Source organism: Erinaceus europaeus, chromosome 12 (genome assembly GCF_950295315.1).
Source record: "Erinaceus europaeus chromosome 12, mEriEur2.1, whole genome shotgun sequence".
NCBI classification, from domain to species: domain Eukaryota; kingdom Metazoa; phylum Chordata; class Mammalia; order Eulipotyphla; family Erinaceidae; genus Erinaceus; species Erinaceus europaeus.
This window is the reverse complement of record NC_080173.1, coordinates 64,494,753-64,511,208: the sequence shown is the minus strand read 5'-3', so window position 1 is coordinate 64,511,208 and position 16,456 is coordinate 64,494,753. Positions and strand designations below refer to the sequence as shown.

Below are 16,456 nucleotides of genomic sequence, written 5' to 3'. Positions count from 1 at the left end.
CAGGCTATAAAATTAACATTCAAAAGTCAGTGGCATTCCTCTATGCAAACACTAAGAAGAAATTGAAATCCAGAAATCAGTTCCTTTTTCTATAGCAACAAAAACAATAAAATATCTAGGAGTAAACCTAACCAAAGAAGTGAAAGACTTGTATACTGAAAATTATGAGTCACTACTCAAAGAAATTGAAAAAGACACAAAGAAGTGGAAAGATATTCCATGTTCATGGGTTGGAAGAATTAACATCATCAAAATGAATATATTACCCAGAGCCATCTACAAATTTAATGCTATCCCCATCAAGATCCCAAGCACATTTTTTAGGAGAATAGAAAAAATACTACAAATGTTTATCTGGAACCAGAAAAGACCTAGAATTGCCAAAACAATCTTGAGAAAAAAGAACAGAACTGGAGGCATCACACTCCCAGATCTCAAACTGTATTATAGGGCCATTGTCATCAAAACTGCTTGGTACTGGAACATGAACAGACACACTGACCAGTGGAATAGAATTCAGAGCCCAGAAATGAGGCCCCACACGTATGGACATCTAATCTTTGACAAAGGGGCCCAGACTATTACATGGGGAAAGCAGAGTCTCTTCAACAAATGGTGTTGGAAACAATGGGTTGAAACATGCAGAAGAATGAAACTGAATCACTGTGTTTCACCAAATACAAAAGTAAATTCCAAGTGGATCAAGGACTTGGATGTTAGACCACAAACTATCAAATACTTAGAGGAAAATATTGGCAGAACTCTTTTCTGCATAAATTTTAAAGACATTTTCAATAAAACGAATCCAATTACAAAGAAGACTAAGGCAAGTATAAACCTATGGGACTACATCAAATTAAAAAGCTTCTTCACAGCAAAAGAAACCACTACCCAAACCAAGAGACCCCTCACAGAATGGGAGAAGATCTTTATATGCCATATATCAGATAAGAGTTTAATAACCAATATATATAAAGAGCTTGCCAGACTCAACAACAAGACAACAAATAACCCCATCCAAAAATGGGGGGGAGGACTTGGACAGAATATTCACCACAGAAGAGATCCAAAAGGCTGAGAAACAGATGAAAAAATGCTCCAAGTCTCTGATTGTCAGAGAAATGCAAATCAAGACAACAATGAGATATCACTTCACTCCTGTGAGAATGTCATACATCAGAAAAGGTAACAGCAGCAAATGCTGGAGAGGGTGTGGGGTCAAAGGAACCCTCCTGCACTGCTGGTGGGAATGTCAATTGGTCCAACCTCCTGCACTGCTGGTGGGAATGTCAATTGGTCCAACCTCTGTGGAGAACAGTCTGGAGAACTCTCAGAAGGCTAGAAATGGACCTACCCTATGACCCTGCAATTCCTCTCCTGGGGATATATCCTAAGGAACCCAACACATCCATCCAAAACGATCTGTGTACACATATGTTCTTGGTGGCACAATTTGTAATAACCAAAACCTGGAAGCAACCCAGGTGTCCAACAACAGATGAGTGGCTGAGCAAGTTGTGGTCTATATACACAATGGAATACTACTCAGCTGTAAAAAATGGTGACTTTACCGTTTTCAGCCAATCTTGGATGGACCTTGAAAAAATCATGTTGAGTGAAATAAGTCAGAAACAGAAAGATGAATATGGGATGATCTCACTCTCAGGCCGAAGTTGAAAAACAAGACCAGAAAAGAAAACACAAGTCGAACCTGAAATGGAATTGGAGTATTACACCAAAGTAAAATACTCTGGGGAGGGTGGGTGGGTGAGGAGAATACAGGTCCATGAAAAATGATGAATGAAATAGTGGGGGTTGTATTGTTAAACGGGAATCTGGGGAATGTTATGCATGTTCAAACTATTGTATTTACTGTTGAATGTAAAGCATTAATTCCCCAATAAAGAAACAAATTATTTTAAAAAAATTAAAAAAAAAAAAAAAAGACCTTTTCAGAGGATCATACTTACTATTTTTCTCATTTACCCCACCTAGTCCTGATTCATTCATACTGTGGTGTGTGTAGTATTTATGTTTTTATTTTTATTTTTATCGCCACCAGGGTTATTACTGGGGCTCAGCACCTGCACTACGAATCCACAGCTCCCAGAGGCCATTTTTCTTTTTCTATTTTATTTAATAGGATTGAGAGAAATTGGAAGTAGACAGGGAGATAGTGAGAGAAGATAGACACTTGCAGATCTACTTCACTGCTCATGGAGCCCCCACACCCCCACTGCTGCAGTTGGAGGGAGCTTGAACCCAGGTCTTTATACATGATAATGTGTGTGCTCAACTAGATACACCACCACCTGGTCCCTTAGTGCGGTTTTTTTTTTCCTCTTTTTTCTTTTAATTTCTTTATTGGAGAATTAATGTTTTACATTTAACATTTTTTAAATATTTATTTATTCATTCCCTTTTCTTGCCCTTGTTTTTCTAAAATATTTATTTGTTCCCTTTTGTTTTTTTATTGTTGTAGTTATTATTGTTATCGATGTCGTTGTTGTTAGATAGGACAGAGAGAAATGGAGAGGAGGGGAAGATAGGGAGGGGGAGAGAAAGACAAACACCTGCAGACCTGCTTCACCACCTGTGAAGCGACTCCCCTGCAGGTAGGGAGCCAGGGGCTCCAACCGGTATTCTTATGCAGGTCCTTATGCTTTGCGCCACATGCGCTTAACCTGATGCGCTACCGCCCCACTCCCGCCCTTGTTGTTTTATTGTTGTAGTTATTATTGTTATTGATGTCATCGTTGTTAGGACAGAGAGAAATGGAGAGAGAAGGGGAAGACAGAGAGGGGGAGAGAAAGATAGACACCAGCAGACTTGCTTAACCACCTGTGAAGCAACTCCCCTTCAGGTGGGGAGCTGGGGCTCAAACCAGGATCCTTATGCCAGTCCTTCCACTTTGCGCCACGTGCCCGACTTCCCCCTTGTGTGTTTTTTAAAATAAGACATCTACTATTTGTATACTACTTGTAAGCACTGCAACTCATATCACAGACACACACACACACACATATATACATATTGACACTAATCTTTGGGATCCTGTTCTTCCTCTGATTCTCGTAATCTTTTCCGAGAATTCATTGAAACTTCAGTCTGCAATGAACAGGAAGCAGCAACAACAACATCTCTAAATCCCTGAGGCTGCAAAATAAAAACATATAAGTATACTTTAGAACATTTAAAATAGCAATTGATCTTTAAAAATATTTTTAAGTAATTAATAAGAAAGCTACTTTATTTCTGGGATACAAATTTCTGTTGTTATTATTACTTTTTTGTTTTTTAAGCTAGAGCACTGATCAGCTCCAGCTTATGGTTGGGGGGGAAGGGAGGTACTGAACCTGGGACTTAAGAACCTCAGGCATGAGAGTCTCTTTGCATAACCACTGAGCTCCAACTCAGGGATTAAAATACTATTGAAACAGCTGATTCAACTTCCGGAGGCGGAGCTACGAGCAGCAGATCGCTTTCTCTCCTCTCCTCTCCTCTCCCGGATCAACTAGGAATACCAAAGGAGACCACCCGGACCGAAACAAGACAGGACAAGAATGACCACAGAAACCCAGTAAATCACCCGTGAGTACAAACACGCGTGGCTGGTGACAGAGAGGAGAGAGGGGCCTAAGGAGAGATTAAGTGACTGCTAACAGTTCGACAGTTTGTCAGTGGAGACACCACCTCCAGTCTGCTCCACCAACAAGGGGACAGCTGAAGGGAGGAAAGGACTCCCCAGAGACTCACCAAGTACAACTCTGAGTCTCCATTGCTACTACCCTCAGAATCTGGAGCAGCAACAGGGAGGGACACCAGGGCACAGAGATCTAACCAGGAAACTCAGGAGAAGACCTATACCTCTGTGGCATAGCTGAAGGGCTGTGAAAGTCTCTTTGCATAACCACTGGATTATCTCTGCCACACCCTGCTTTATCTCTTGGTCAGGAGTCATTGATTAAGCCAAGAAGCCTATTGATAGTTTAAAAGCCCTCAGGCTACCATAGCCTACAGGGGAAAAAAAAAAGGCTTTTACACCACTGAACTCCAACTCAGGGATAGAAAAACCTCTTAACTTATATAAAATGGTTAAAACAACAAGAAAAAATAATGGAGACTCGAACCAGGACAAGAGTCCAGCTAAAAGTCCTCCAGAGGGCGAAGCACAAAACAACGAGTTCAACATCCAAACATTAGCTAAGGAAATAATAACAGGAGTGAGTAAAGAATTTGAAAAAATTGTAATCAGAACTGCAGGAACAACAAATGAGAATATGGAAGAAAATTCTAATAATCTCATGGTTATTAGAGAGCTGAAAGCTGAAATTGCTGAGCTAAGAAGGCAACTAGCTGAACAACCTAAAACAGTATCAGAGCAGGGCAACAAAATAGATGAACTCCAGAAAGCAGTAGAGGGCAGAGAGAATAGAATCAATGAGGCTGAAGACAGAATTAGCAAGATTGAAGATGAATTAGAGACAACTAAAAAAGAAGTAAGAGATCTCAAAAAGAGATTAAGAGATGCTGAAAACAACAACAGAGTCCTATGGGATGACTTCAAAAGAAACAATATACGCATTATTGGCTTACCAGAGGAAGAAAGAGAAGGGGAGGAAGAAAGCGTTCTCCAGGCCATAATAGCTGAAAATTTCTCTAGTCTAGACAACACCAAAGACATAAAGATTCAAGAAGCCCAGAGGGTCCCAAACAGAATTAACCCAGACCTAAAGACACCAAGACATGTCATACTTAGATTGGAAAGGAATAAGGATAAAGAAAGGATCCTCAAGGCTGCAAGAGAAAAACAAAGAGTCACCTACAAAGGAAAACCCATAAGATTAGCAGCAGACTTCTCCATACAAACACTACAGGCCAGAAGAGAATGGCAAGATATCTATCGAGTGCTCAATGAGAAAGGCTTTCAGCCAAGAATACTATATCCTGCTAGATTGTCATTCAGACTAGATGGAAGCATCAAAACCTTCTCAGACAAGCAACAGTTGAAGGAAGCAACCATCACCAAGCCTGCCTTGAAAGAAGTTCTGAAAGGTTTCCTATAAACAAACAGACCACCACAAATAGAACACTCTAAAACTCTACAAGAATGGCGTTAAAATATCTTCAATCTTTGATATCAATAAATGTGAATGGCCTGAATTAACCTATTAAAAGACACAGAGTAGGAAGATGGATCAGAAAACACAACCCAACAATATGTTGTCTACAGGAAACTCACCTAACGCAACAAGACAAACACAGACTTAAAGAAACAGCTGTTAACTTCCACCACTGTGAACCCTTTAATTAACTTACTTAGACACAAGTCAATCCAGGCAATAGTGATCAATAATTTGAAAAGTACTGATAAAGGGAACTCATAACATAATATATAAAATGGTTAAAACAAGAAAATTATATTGGAGAATTGAACCAGGAAAGAGTCCAGCTAAAAGTCCTCTAGAGGGTGAAGCACAAAACAACGAGTTCAACATCCAAACATTAGCTAAGGAAATAATAACAGGAGTGAGCAAAGAATTTGAAAAAATTGTAATCAGAAATGCAGGAACAACAAATGAAAATATGGAATAAAATACTAATTTCTCATGGTTATCAAAGAGCTGAAAGCTGAAATCGCTGAACTAAGAATGCAACTAGCTGAACAAGCTAAAACAGTATCAGAGCAGGGCAACAAAATAGATGAACTCCAGAAAGGAGCAGAGGGCAGAGAATAGAATCTATGAGGCTGGGGAGTCGGGCGGTGGCGCAGTGGGTTAAGCACACGGGCGCAAAGCGCAGGGACCGGCGTAAGGATCCCGGTTCGAGCCCCCGGCTCCCCACCTGCAGAGAAGTCACTTCACGGGCGGTGAAGCAGGTCTGCAGGTGTCTATCTTTCTCTCCCCCTCCCTCTGTCTTCCCCATCTCTCTCCATTTCTCTCTGTACTATCCAAAAACAAAGCAACGTCAACAATGGTAATAATAACCGCAACGAGGCTGCAACATCTAGGGCAACAAAAAAAGGGGGAAAAATGGCCTCCAGGAGCAGTGGATTCATGGTGCAGGCACCGAGTCCAGCAATAACCCTGGAGGGAAAAAAAAAAAAAGAATCTATGAGGCTGAAGACAGAATTAGCAAGACTGAGGATGAATTAGAGACAACTAAAAAAGAAGTAAGAGATCTCAAAAAGAGATTAAGAGATGCTGAAAACAACAGCAGAGTCCTATGGGATGACTTCAAAAGACACAATATACGCATTATTGGCTTACCAGAGGAAGAAAGAGAAGGACAGGAAGAAAGCATTTTCCAGGCCATAATAGCTGAAAATTTCTCTAGTCTAGACAACACCAAAGACATAAAGATTCAAGAAGTCCAGAGGGTCCCAAACAGAATTAACCCAGACCTAAAGACACCAAGACATGTCATACTTAGAATGAAAGGAATAAGGATAAAGAAAGGATCCTCAAGGCTGCAAGAGAAAAACAAAGAGTCACCTACAAAGGAAAACCCATAAGATTAGCAGCAGACTTCTCCATACAAACACTACAGGCCAGAAGAGAATGGCAAGATATCTATCGAGTGCTCAATGAGAAAGGCTTTCAGCCAAGAATACTATATCCTGCTAGACTGTCATTCAGACTAGATGGAGGCATCAAAACCTTCACAGACAAGCAACAGTTGAAGGAAGCAACCATCACCAAGCCAGCCCTGAAAAGAAAGTTCTGAAAGGTCTCCTATAAACAACCAGACCACCACAAATAGGACATATATCAAAACACTCTAAAACTCTCCAAGAATGGCGTTAAAATATCTTCAATCTTTGATATCAATAAATGTCAATGGCCTGAATTCACCTATTAAAAGACACAGAGTAGGAAGATGGATCAGAAAACACAACCCAACAATATGTTGTCTACAGGTAACTCACCTAACTTAACAAGACAAACACAGACTTAAAGTGAAAGGATGGAAAACTATCATACAAGCCAATGGCCCACAAAAAAGGGCACGAACAGCTATTCTCATATCTGACATGATAGACTTTAAAATAGATAACATTAAAAAAGATAGGAATGGACACTACTTAATGCTTAGAGGATCAGTCAATCAAGAGGACTTAACAATTATTAATATCTATGCACCCAATGAGAAGCCATCTAAATACATCAAACTTCTACTGAAAGAGCTACAGCAATATATTAACAGTAACACAATCATAGTAGGGGACTTCAACACCCCACTCTATCAACTTGACAGATCATCCAGGAAGAAAATCAGTAAAGACATAAGGGAGCTAAATGAAGAGATAGATAAACTAGAACTATTGGACATTTTCAGAGTCATTCATCCCAAGAAACTGGAATACACATTTTACTCAAATCCACATGGATCATTATCAAGGATAGACCATATGTTACGCCACAAAGACAGCATCAGCCAATTCAAGAGCACTGAAATCATCCCAAACATCTTCTCAGACCACAGTGGAATTAAACTAACACTTAACAATCAACAAAAGATTAGTAACAGTCCAAAATGTGGAAGCTCAAAAGTACACTTCTTAACAAGTTCTGGGTCAAAGAGGAAATCAAGGAAGAAATCAAACTGTTTCGAGAGTTCAATGAAAATGAAGACACAAGCTATCAAAATATTTGGGAAACAGCTAAAGCAGTCCTAAGAGGGAAGTTCATAGCTATACAAGCACACATTAGGAAACAAGAAAAGGCACAAATAAACAGCCTGATTGCACATCTTAAAGACCTAGAAGAAGAACAACAAAGGAATCCTAAAGCAACCAGAAGGACAGAAATCACTAAAGTTAGGGCAGAAATAAATAACATTGAGAATAGGAAAACCATACAAAAGATCAATGAAAGTAAATGTTGGTTCTTCGAAAGAGTAAACAAAATCGACAAGCCTTTAGCCAGACTCACAAAACAAAAAAGGGAGAAGACCCAAATAAATCGGATAGTAAATGAAAGAGGAGATATCACAACAGACATTGCAGAAATTCAACATATCATGCGAAGCTTCTATGAACAACTGTCACCAAGCTAGATAACCTGGAAGAAATCGACGATTTCCTAGATACCTAACAACTTCCAAAACCAAGTAAAGAGGAAGTGGATAACATGAACAGGCCCATCACAGCTAATGAAATTGAAACAGTTATCAAAAATCTCCCCAAAAATAAAAGTCCTGGACCAGATGGTTTTACAAATGAATTCTACAAAACCTTCAAAGAAGAACTAATACCTCTACTTTTAAAAGTCTTCCAGAAGATTGAAGACACTGGAATACTCCCTGCTAGCTTCTATGAAGCCAACATCACCCTGATACCAAAAGCAGACAGGGACACAACCAAAAAAGAAAACTACAGACCAATATCTCTGATGAACATAGATGCGAAAATACTGAACAAAATTTTAGCCAACCGGATACAGCAGTATATCAAAAAGATTGTTCATCATGACCAAGTGGGGTTTATCCCAGGCATGCAAGGTTGGTTTAATATACGTAAATCAATCAATGTGATCCACCACATCAACAAAAGCAAGACCAAAAACCACATGGTCATATCAATAGATACAGAAAAAGCCTTTGATAAAATACAACATCCCTCTATGATCAAAACACTACAAAAAATGGGAATAGATGGAAAATTCCTGAAAATAGTGGAGTCTATATATAGCAAACCTACAGCCAACATCATACTCAATGGTGAAAAACTGGAAGCATTTCCACTCAGATCAGGTACTAGACAGGGCTGCCCACTATCACCATTACTATTCAACATAGTGTTGGAAGTTCTTGCCATAGCAATCAGGCAGGAGCAAGGAATTAAAGGGGTACCGATTGGAAGAGAAGAAGTCAAACTCTCCTTATTTGCAGATGACATGATAGTATACATGGAAAAACCTGAGGAAACCAGCAAGAAGCTTTTGGAAATCATCAGGCTATGCAGTAATGTGTCAGGCTATAAAATTAACATTCAAAAGTCAGTGGCATTCCTCTATGCAAACACTAAGTTAGAAGAAATTGAAATCCAGAAATCAATTCCTTTTACTATAGCAACAAAAACAATAAAATATCTAGAGTAAACCTAACCAAAGAAGTGAAAGACTTGTATACTGAAAATTATGAGTCACTACTCAAAGAAATTGAAAAAGACACAAAGAAGTGGAAAGATATTCCATGTTCATGGGTTGGAAGAATTAACATCATCAAAATGAATATATTACCCAGAGCCATCTACAAATTTAATGCTATCCCCATCAAGATCCCAAGCACATTTTTTAGGAGAATAGAAAAAATGCTACAAATGTTTATCTGGAACCAGAAAAGACCTAGAATTGCCAAAACAATCTTGAGAAAAAAGAATAGAACTGGACGCATCACACTCCCAGATCTCAAACTGTATTATAGGGCCATTGTCATCAAAACTGCTTGGTACTGGAACATGAACAGACACACTGACCAGTGGAATAGAATTCAGAGCCCAGAAATGAGGCCCCACACGTATGGACATCTAATCTTTGACAAAGGGGCCCAGACTATTACATGGGGAAAGCAGAGTCTCTTCAACAAATGGTGTTGGAAACAATGGGTTGAAACATGCAGAAGAATGAAACTGAACCACCATATTTCACCAAATACAAAAGTAAATTCCAAGTGGATCAAGGACTTGGATGTTAGACCACAAACTATCAAATACTTAGAGGAAAATATTGGCAGAACTCTTTTCTGCATAAATTTTAAAGACATTTTCAATGAAACGAATCCAATTACAAAGAAGACTAAGGCAAGTATAAACCTATGGGACTACATCAAATTAAAAAGCTTCTTCACAGCAAAAGAAACCACTACCTAAACCAAGAGACCCCTCACAGAATGGGAGAAAATCTTTACATGCCATACATCAGACAAGAGTTTAATAACCAACATATATAAAGAGCTTGCCAGACTCAACAAGACAACAAATAACCCTATCCAAAAATGGGGGGAGGACTTGGACAGAATATTCACCACAGAAGAGATCCAAAAGGCTGAGAAACACATGAAAAAATGCCTCAAGTCTCTGATTATCAGAGAAATGCAAATAAAGACAACAATGAGATATCATTTCACTCCTGTGAGAATGTCATACATCAGAAAAGGTAACAGCAGCAAATGCTGGAGAGGATGTGGGGTCACAGGAACCCTCCTGCACTGCTGGTGGGAATGTCAATTGGTCCAACCTCTGTGGAGAACAGTCTGGAGAACTCTCAGAAGGCTAGAAATGGACCTACCCTATGACCCTGCAATTCCTCTCCTGGGGATATATCCTAAGGAACCCAACACATCCATCCAAAAAGATCTGTGTACACATATGTTCTTGGCAGCACAATTTGTAATAGCCAAAACCTGGAAGCAACCCAGGTGTCCAACAACAGATGAGTGGCTGAGCAAGTTGTGGTCTATATACACAATGGAATACCACTCAGCTGTAAAAAATGGTGACTTCACCATTTTCAGCCGATCTTGGATGGACCTTGAAAAAATCATGTTGAGTGAAATAAGTCAGAAACAGAAGGATGAATATGGGATGATCTCACTCTCAAGCAGAAGTTGAAAAACAAGACCAGAAAAGAAAACACAAATAGAACCTGAAATGGAATTGGCATATTTCATCAAAGTAAAAGACTCTGGGATGGGTGGGTGGGGAGAATACAGGTCCATGAAGGATGATAAATGCTATAGTGGGGGTTGTACTGTTAAACGGGAATCTGGGGAATGTTATGCATGTACAAACTATTGTATTTACTGTTTAATGTAAAACATTAATTCCCCAGTAAAGAAATAAATTTAAAAGAAAAATAAATAGTATTTTCAAATTACTTCATGTTAATAAATTTATTTTTACAATTAAATATTATACAATAAAGCTTTCCAGTTACGAATCCTTATGTGCACCTGAGCAGTGCAAACACTAAATAGATAATTCAGTTTCAGATCTTTTTGAATTTGTTTTTGTCCTTAAATATGTTGAGCCAAATATAGATTTGGCTCAACACTACTGATAAATATGCATAGTTCAACAAAAAACTGTGTTCATAATTTAAAATAATGAAGGAAAGTTACATTTTGAAGTGAGATATTGCCAAGGATAGAGTGTAGTGGTAGCACATGGGACTTGAATGAGAAGTTCCCAAGTTCAATCCCCAATACAATCAGTAGTCAGAGCTGAATGGAGCACTTGTTAGGTGGTCTGGGAGGTGGTACAGTGGATAAAGCATTGGATTCTCAAGCATGAGGTCTTAAGTTCGATCCCCAGCAGCACATGTACCAGGTTCTTTCTCTCTCCTCCTATGTTTCTCATTAATAAATAAATAAAAATTTTTTTTAAACTGATGATGATTATGTGTTTTTTTGTAAAGAAACTTTATTTTTTAAATTTTTTCCCCTTTGTTGCCCTTGCTGTTTATTGCTGTCGTTTTTGTTATTACTGTTGCTGTCATTGCTGTCGTTGTTGTTGGAGAGGACAGAGAGAGATGGAGAGAGGAGGGCAAGTCAGAGAGGGGGAGAGAAAGACACCTGCAGACCTGCTTCATCACCTGTGAAGCAAAACCCCCTGCAGGTGGGTAGCCGGGGGCTCCAACCGGGATGCTGATGCTGGTGCGTGCACTTTCTGCTATGTGTGCTTAACCCACTGCCCAGCTGCCAGATAAAATCTATAAATCTATAAATAAATAAAGCAAGGTGTGCCTGGCGGTTATGACAGACCTGTTATCTATAGAAGAAATAATACTGGTGTTTTTCTTTTCTGAAATTCTTTAACAATTTCCACTTTAAAAATCTTTAACATCCTTACATTACATATGGCATGGAACACATTACCCTACAAATAAGTATTTCCTCTGTTCTTAAGAATAAATTTCAGTCCAATTGTGACTACAGTAATCTGTATATATGCTACTATTTTGAGGATAATGTTCTAAGCATCAAAAGTTGTCCTCAAATATGCTTGCTTCCTACAGACGTTAACAGAAGCAAATTGTAAATGCTCTCTTCAGATAATTACTGCCCACCAACACGAAAATCCCACTCTAATCAAAGAATACTGACTGTGATTTGAAACTGTACTGTAGATTCCTTCTGGCTTGGTGATTTGTACAATGTGGCCAACCTGTTTAGAGAAAGTAAAAACATAAACATACACAGTCATGACTTTAATTTAGTTCAGATGACTGAACAATAATTTTTAAAATACATTTAAGATAACTTAAATGTACTTTACAAAATAATTGTATTATTTTGTTATCTATGACTTAAAATACCCTATCTAAACAATAGCTTTATGTATGCATTCAGAGTTGAGTATAAAAGTGAAAATTTAAAGTAACCTGAAAGTCTAATGACCATATAAATTATTTTACACATGACAAGACACTAGAGATGCTTAAGATAATAAAGTAGGGGGCCAGGCAGTGTTACCATGTACAAGGACCAGGGTTCAAACCCACCATTCTCACCTGCAGTGGGGAAAGTTTCATGAGAAATGAAGCAATGCTGCAAATGTTTCTCTCCATCTTTTTTAAATTTATTTAAAATTTTTTAGTATTTATCTATTTTCCCTTTTGCTGCCCTTGTTGTGGTTATTAATGTCATTGTTGTTGGATAGGACAAAGAGAAATGGAGAGAGGAGGGGAAGACAGAGAAGGGGAGAGAAAGATAGACACCTGCAGACCTGCTTCACCGCCTGTGAAGCGACTCCCCTGCAGGTGGGGAGCCAGGGGCTCGAACCCGGATCCTTAGGCTGGTCCTTGCGCTTTGCGCCATGAGCGCTTAACCTGCTGTGCCACCACCTGACTCCCTTCTCTCTCCATCTTTATGATTCTTTTTCCCTCTCAATTTTCGTCTATATTCAATAAATAAAAATATAAAAAAGAGAAGAAAATTAAGGCTTAATTATAGGTGAATAATGTGACATTAAGTAATATTGTATGAGTCCACATTAATACATATATAGACAGAAGAAATTCTTTTTTTTTTAAAGAATATATTTTCTTTTATACATATATATATATTTATTTATTCCCTTTCGTTGCCCTTGTTGTTTTATTGTTGTAGTTATTATTGTTGTTGTTATTGATGTCATCGTTGTTGGATAGGATAGAGAGAAATGGAGAGAGGAGGGGAAGATAGAGAGGGGAAAGAGAGATACCTGCAGACCTGCTTCACCACTTGTGAAGTGACTCCCCTGCAGATCGGGAGCAGGGGCTTGAACTAGGATCCTTGCACTTTGTGCCACATGCGCTTAACCCACTGTGCTGCTGCCTGACTCCCAGAAGAAACTTTCTAAACATATATAGATGAATTATTAGAAGAGTACAACCAAAAAATTAAGTTGTTATTATAAGGTAAATATTGGTACTTTGTTGTTATTGCTGTTGTTTTTCTATATCTTACAAACTTTCTATCCAAGCACAATCTAAAAGAAACAACCACAGCCTACGATTCATTAACTTACTATCTTAGGTTTGCACTTTTAGGGTGAAAAAAGCAGGACCCCAAAAGGTCAAAAACTCTACAACAACTGCAACTGTGTACAGAAGTAACTGCTGGTAAGTAATACATAATATAAGGATAGTGGTGTTATGGAATGGAATTTTTTAAAATTTTATATTTTAGAGTTAACATCTTAATTTATACAAAATATAGAAAACTGAAGCAAGGTGTATTTTAGCCTGTGCTATGAAGATACCACTTTTGATTCAGTAAAACAAAAATTAGGTAGCCTTCTGGAGAATATTAACTATATATACCTAAATTACTTATATCACTTATACATTCAAAAAGGTTCCCAGCAAATCTAATTTTCTGACAAAATAATTGAAATGAAAATAAAATAACTTCATTTTACAGTCAGTTAAAATTATACTTATCAGGTGGGAGCAGATAGCATAACGGTTATGCAAAGAGACTCTCATGTTGAGGCTCCTAAGTCCCAGGTTCAATCCTCCACACTACCATAAACCAGAGCTTAGCAGTGCTCTGGGAAAGAAAGAAAGAAAGAAAGAAAGAAAGAAAGAAAGAAAGAAAGAAAGGAAGGAAGGAAGGAAGGAAGGAAGGAAGGAAGGAAGGAAGGAAGGAAGGGAGGAAGGAGGAAGGAAGGAAGGAAGGAAGGAAGGAAGGAAGGAAGGAAGGAAGGAAGGAAGGAAGGAGGAAGGAAGGAAGGAAGGAAGGGAGAGAAAGCTCCCCTTCTCTGTCTTCCCCTCCTCTCTCCATTTCTCTCTGTCCTATCCAACAACGAATTGCGTCAACAAGGGCAATAATAATAACCACAACGCAGCTACAACAAGGGCAACAAAAGGGGGGAAAAATGGCCTCCAGGAGCGGATTCATAGTGCAGGCACCGAACCCAGCAATAACCCTGGAGGAGGAAAAAAAAAAAAAAAAAAGAAAAAAATGGAGAGAAAGAGAGAGAAAGAGAAAGGAAGGAAGGAAGGAAGGAAGAAAGAAAGAAAGAAAGAAAGGGAGGAAGAACGAAAGAGAGGAGGAAAGAAAAAAAGAAAAAGAGGGAGTCGGGCTGTAGTTAAGTGGGTTAAGCGCAGGTGGTGCTAAGCTCAAGGACTGGCGTCAGGATCCCGGTTCGAGACCCCGGCTCCCCACCTGCAGACAGGTCCCTTCACAGGCGGTGAAGCAGGTCTGCAGGTGTCTATCTTTCTCTTCTCCTCTCTGTCTTCCCCTCCTCTCTCCATTTCTCTCTGTCCTATCCAACAATGACGACAACAATAATAACTACAACAATAAAACAACAAGGGCAACAAAAGGGAATAAATAAATAAAAATAAAATTAATAATAATAATAAAAAGAAAAAGAGAAAACTACATATACATAAAAAGAATAGGGAAACTTCCAATGGAAGGGAGGGGATATGGAACTCTAGTGGTGGGAACTGAATGGAATTATACCCCCTCATGGTCTGGGAGGTGGCAGAGTGGATGGGGCTTTGGACTCTCAAGCATGAGGTCCTGAGTTCAATACCCAGCAGCCATGTACCAGAGTGATGTCTAGTTCTTTCTCTCTCTTCTATCATTTCTCACGAATAAATAAATTCTTTAAAAAAAAAAAAAAAAGAATTATACCACACTTGTCAATCATTATTAAATCACTAATAAAAAACTTAAATAAATAAATATATAAAAACATTTTAAAAAGAAAGAAATTGAGAGTGAGTTGTGGTCCGGGAGGTGGCACAGTGGATAAAGCATTGGATTCTCAACCATGAGGTCCTGTGTTCAATCCCCGGCAGCACATGTACCAGAGTGATGCCTGGTTCTTTCTCTCTCTTCCTATCTTTCTAATGAATAAATAAATATTAAAAAAAAGAAAGAAAGAAATTGAGAGTGAAGGGGGACTGGGGAGGAGGGAAATAGCATAATGGTTATGCAAATAGAATCTAATGTTCCCAAATTCAATCCCTCAGCACTGTTTCACTGCTTGTGAAACTTACCCCCTGCAGGTGGGGATTGGGGTCTTAGAACATGGGCCATTACACACTATAATCTCTCTCTGTGATTATTTATGATAGAGAGAAACCTAGTTCATCATCTGGCACATGCATCACTAAGGATTAAATTTGAGACTTCATGCTTGTAAATCCAGTGCTCTAACCATTGTACTATACCTCAGGGCAGCACCATTTCTCCTTTTATACCAGAACACTACTCAGCTCTGGTTTACGGTGGTGCCAGAGATTTAACCCAGTACTTAAGAGCCACAAGTATGCAAGTATTCTGTTTTACCATTATGCTATCTCCCAGCCCTTATATTTTCCTTTTAATTTCAGATAGAGACAAGGAGGGAGTAAAAAGAGAGAGAGAGAGAGATGCCACTGTAATACCACCATTCATGAAACTTCCCTTGGTGATGCCATCTGTTGCCAAGGACTCAAACCAGGTCCTCAAGCATGGTACAATGTGTGTTCTATTGGATGAGTTATCTTGGGCCCCAGTAAATAAAAGTTTAAAAAACAGGGCTGGGAAGACAGTATAATGGTTATGAAAAAGGACTTTCATGGGACTAGGTGGTGGTGCACCGGTTGAGTGCACACATTACAGTGCTCAAGGACCTGGGTTCAAGCTTCTGGTCCCCATCTGCAACAGGGAAGCTTTTTAAGTGCAGCTATGTTGAAGGTGTACTTTTCTCCCTCTCTCCCCTCTCAATTTCTTGGTCTCTTTTCAAAATGAACAAAATATATATTTTAAAAAGGGCTTTCATATCACACCAAAGTAAAAGACTCTGGGGTGGGTGGGTGGAGAGAATACAGGTCCAAGAAGGATGACAGAGGACCTGGTGGGGGTTGCATTGTTATATGGGAAACTGGGGAATGTTATGCATGTACAAACCACTGTATTTACTGTTGAATGTAAAACATTAATTCCCCAACAAAGAAATTAAAAAAAAAAAAAA

General features: G+C 38.9%; 1 protein-coding gene across 1 annotated transcript in view; it reads right to left on the bottom strand.

Moving 5' to 3' along the window:
* Positions 1-2,113: 2,113 nt before the first annotated feature.
* Positions 2,114-16,456, bottom strand: part of RAD51C (RAD51 paralog C) — a 49,104-nt gene continuing 34,761 nt past the window's right edge. The window contains exons 8-9 of the mRNA XM_060203840.1: positions 12,106-12,166; positions 2,114-3,156 (exon numbers count right to left, since the gene is read on the bottom strand). Coding sequence (XP_060059823.1) covers positions 3,040-3,156; positions 12,106-12,166 — 178 coding nt within the window. The 3' untranslated portion in view covers positions 2,114-3,039. The remainder of the gene's footprint in view (positions 3,157-12,105; positions 12,167-16,456) is intronic.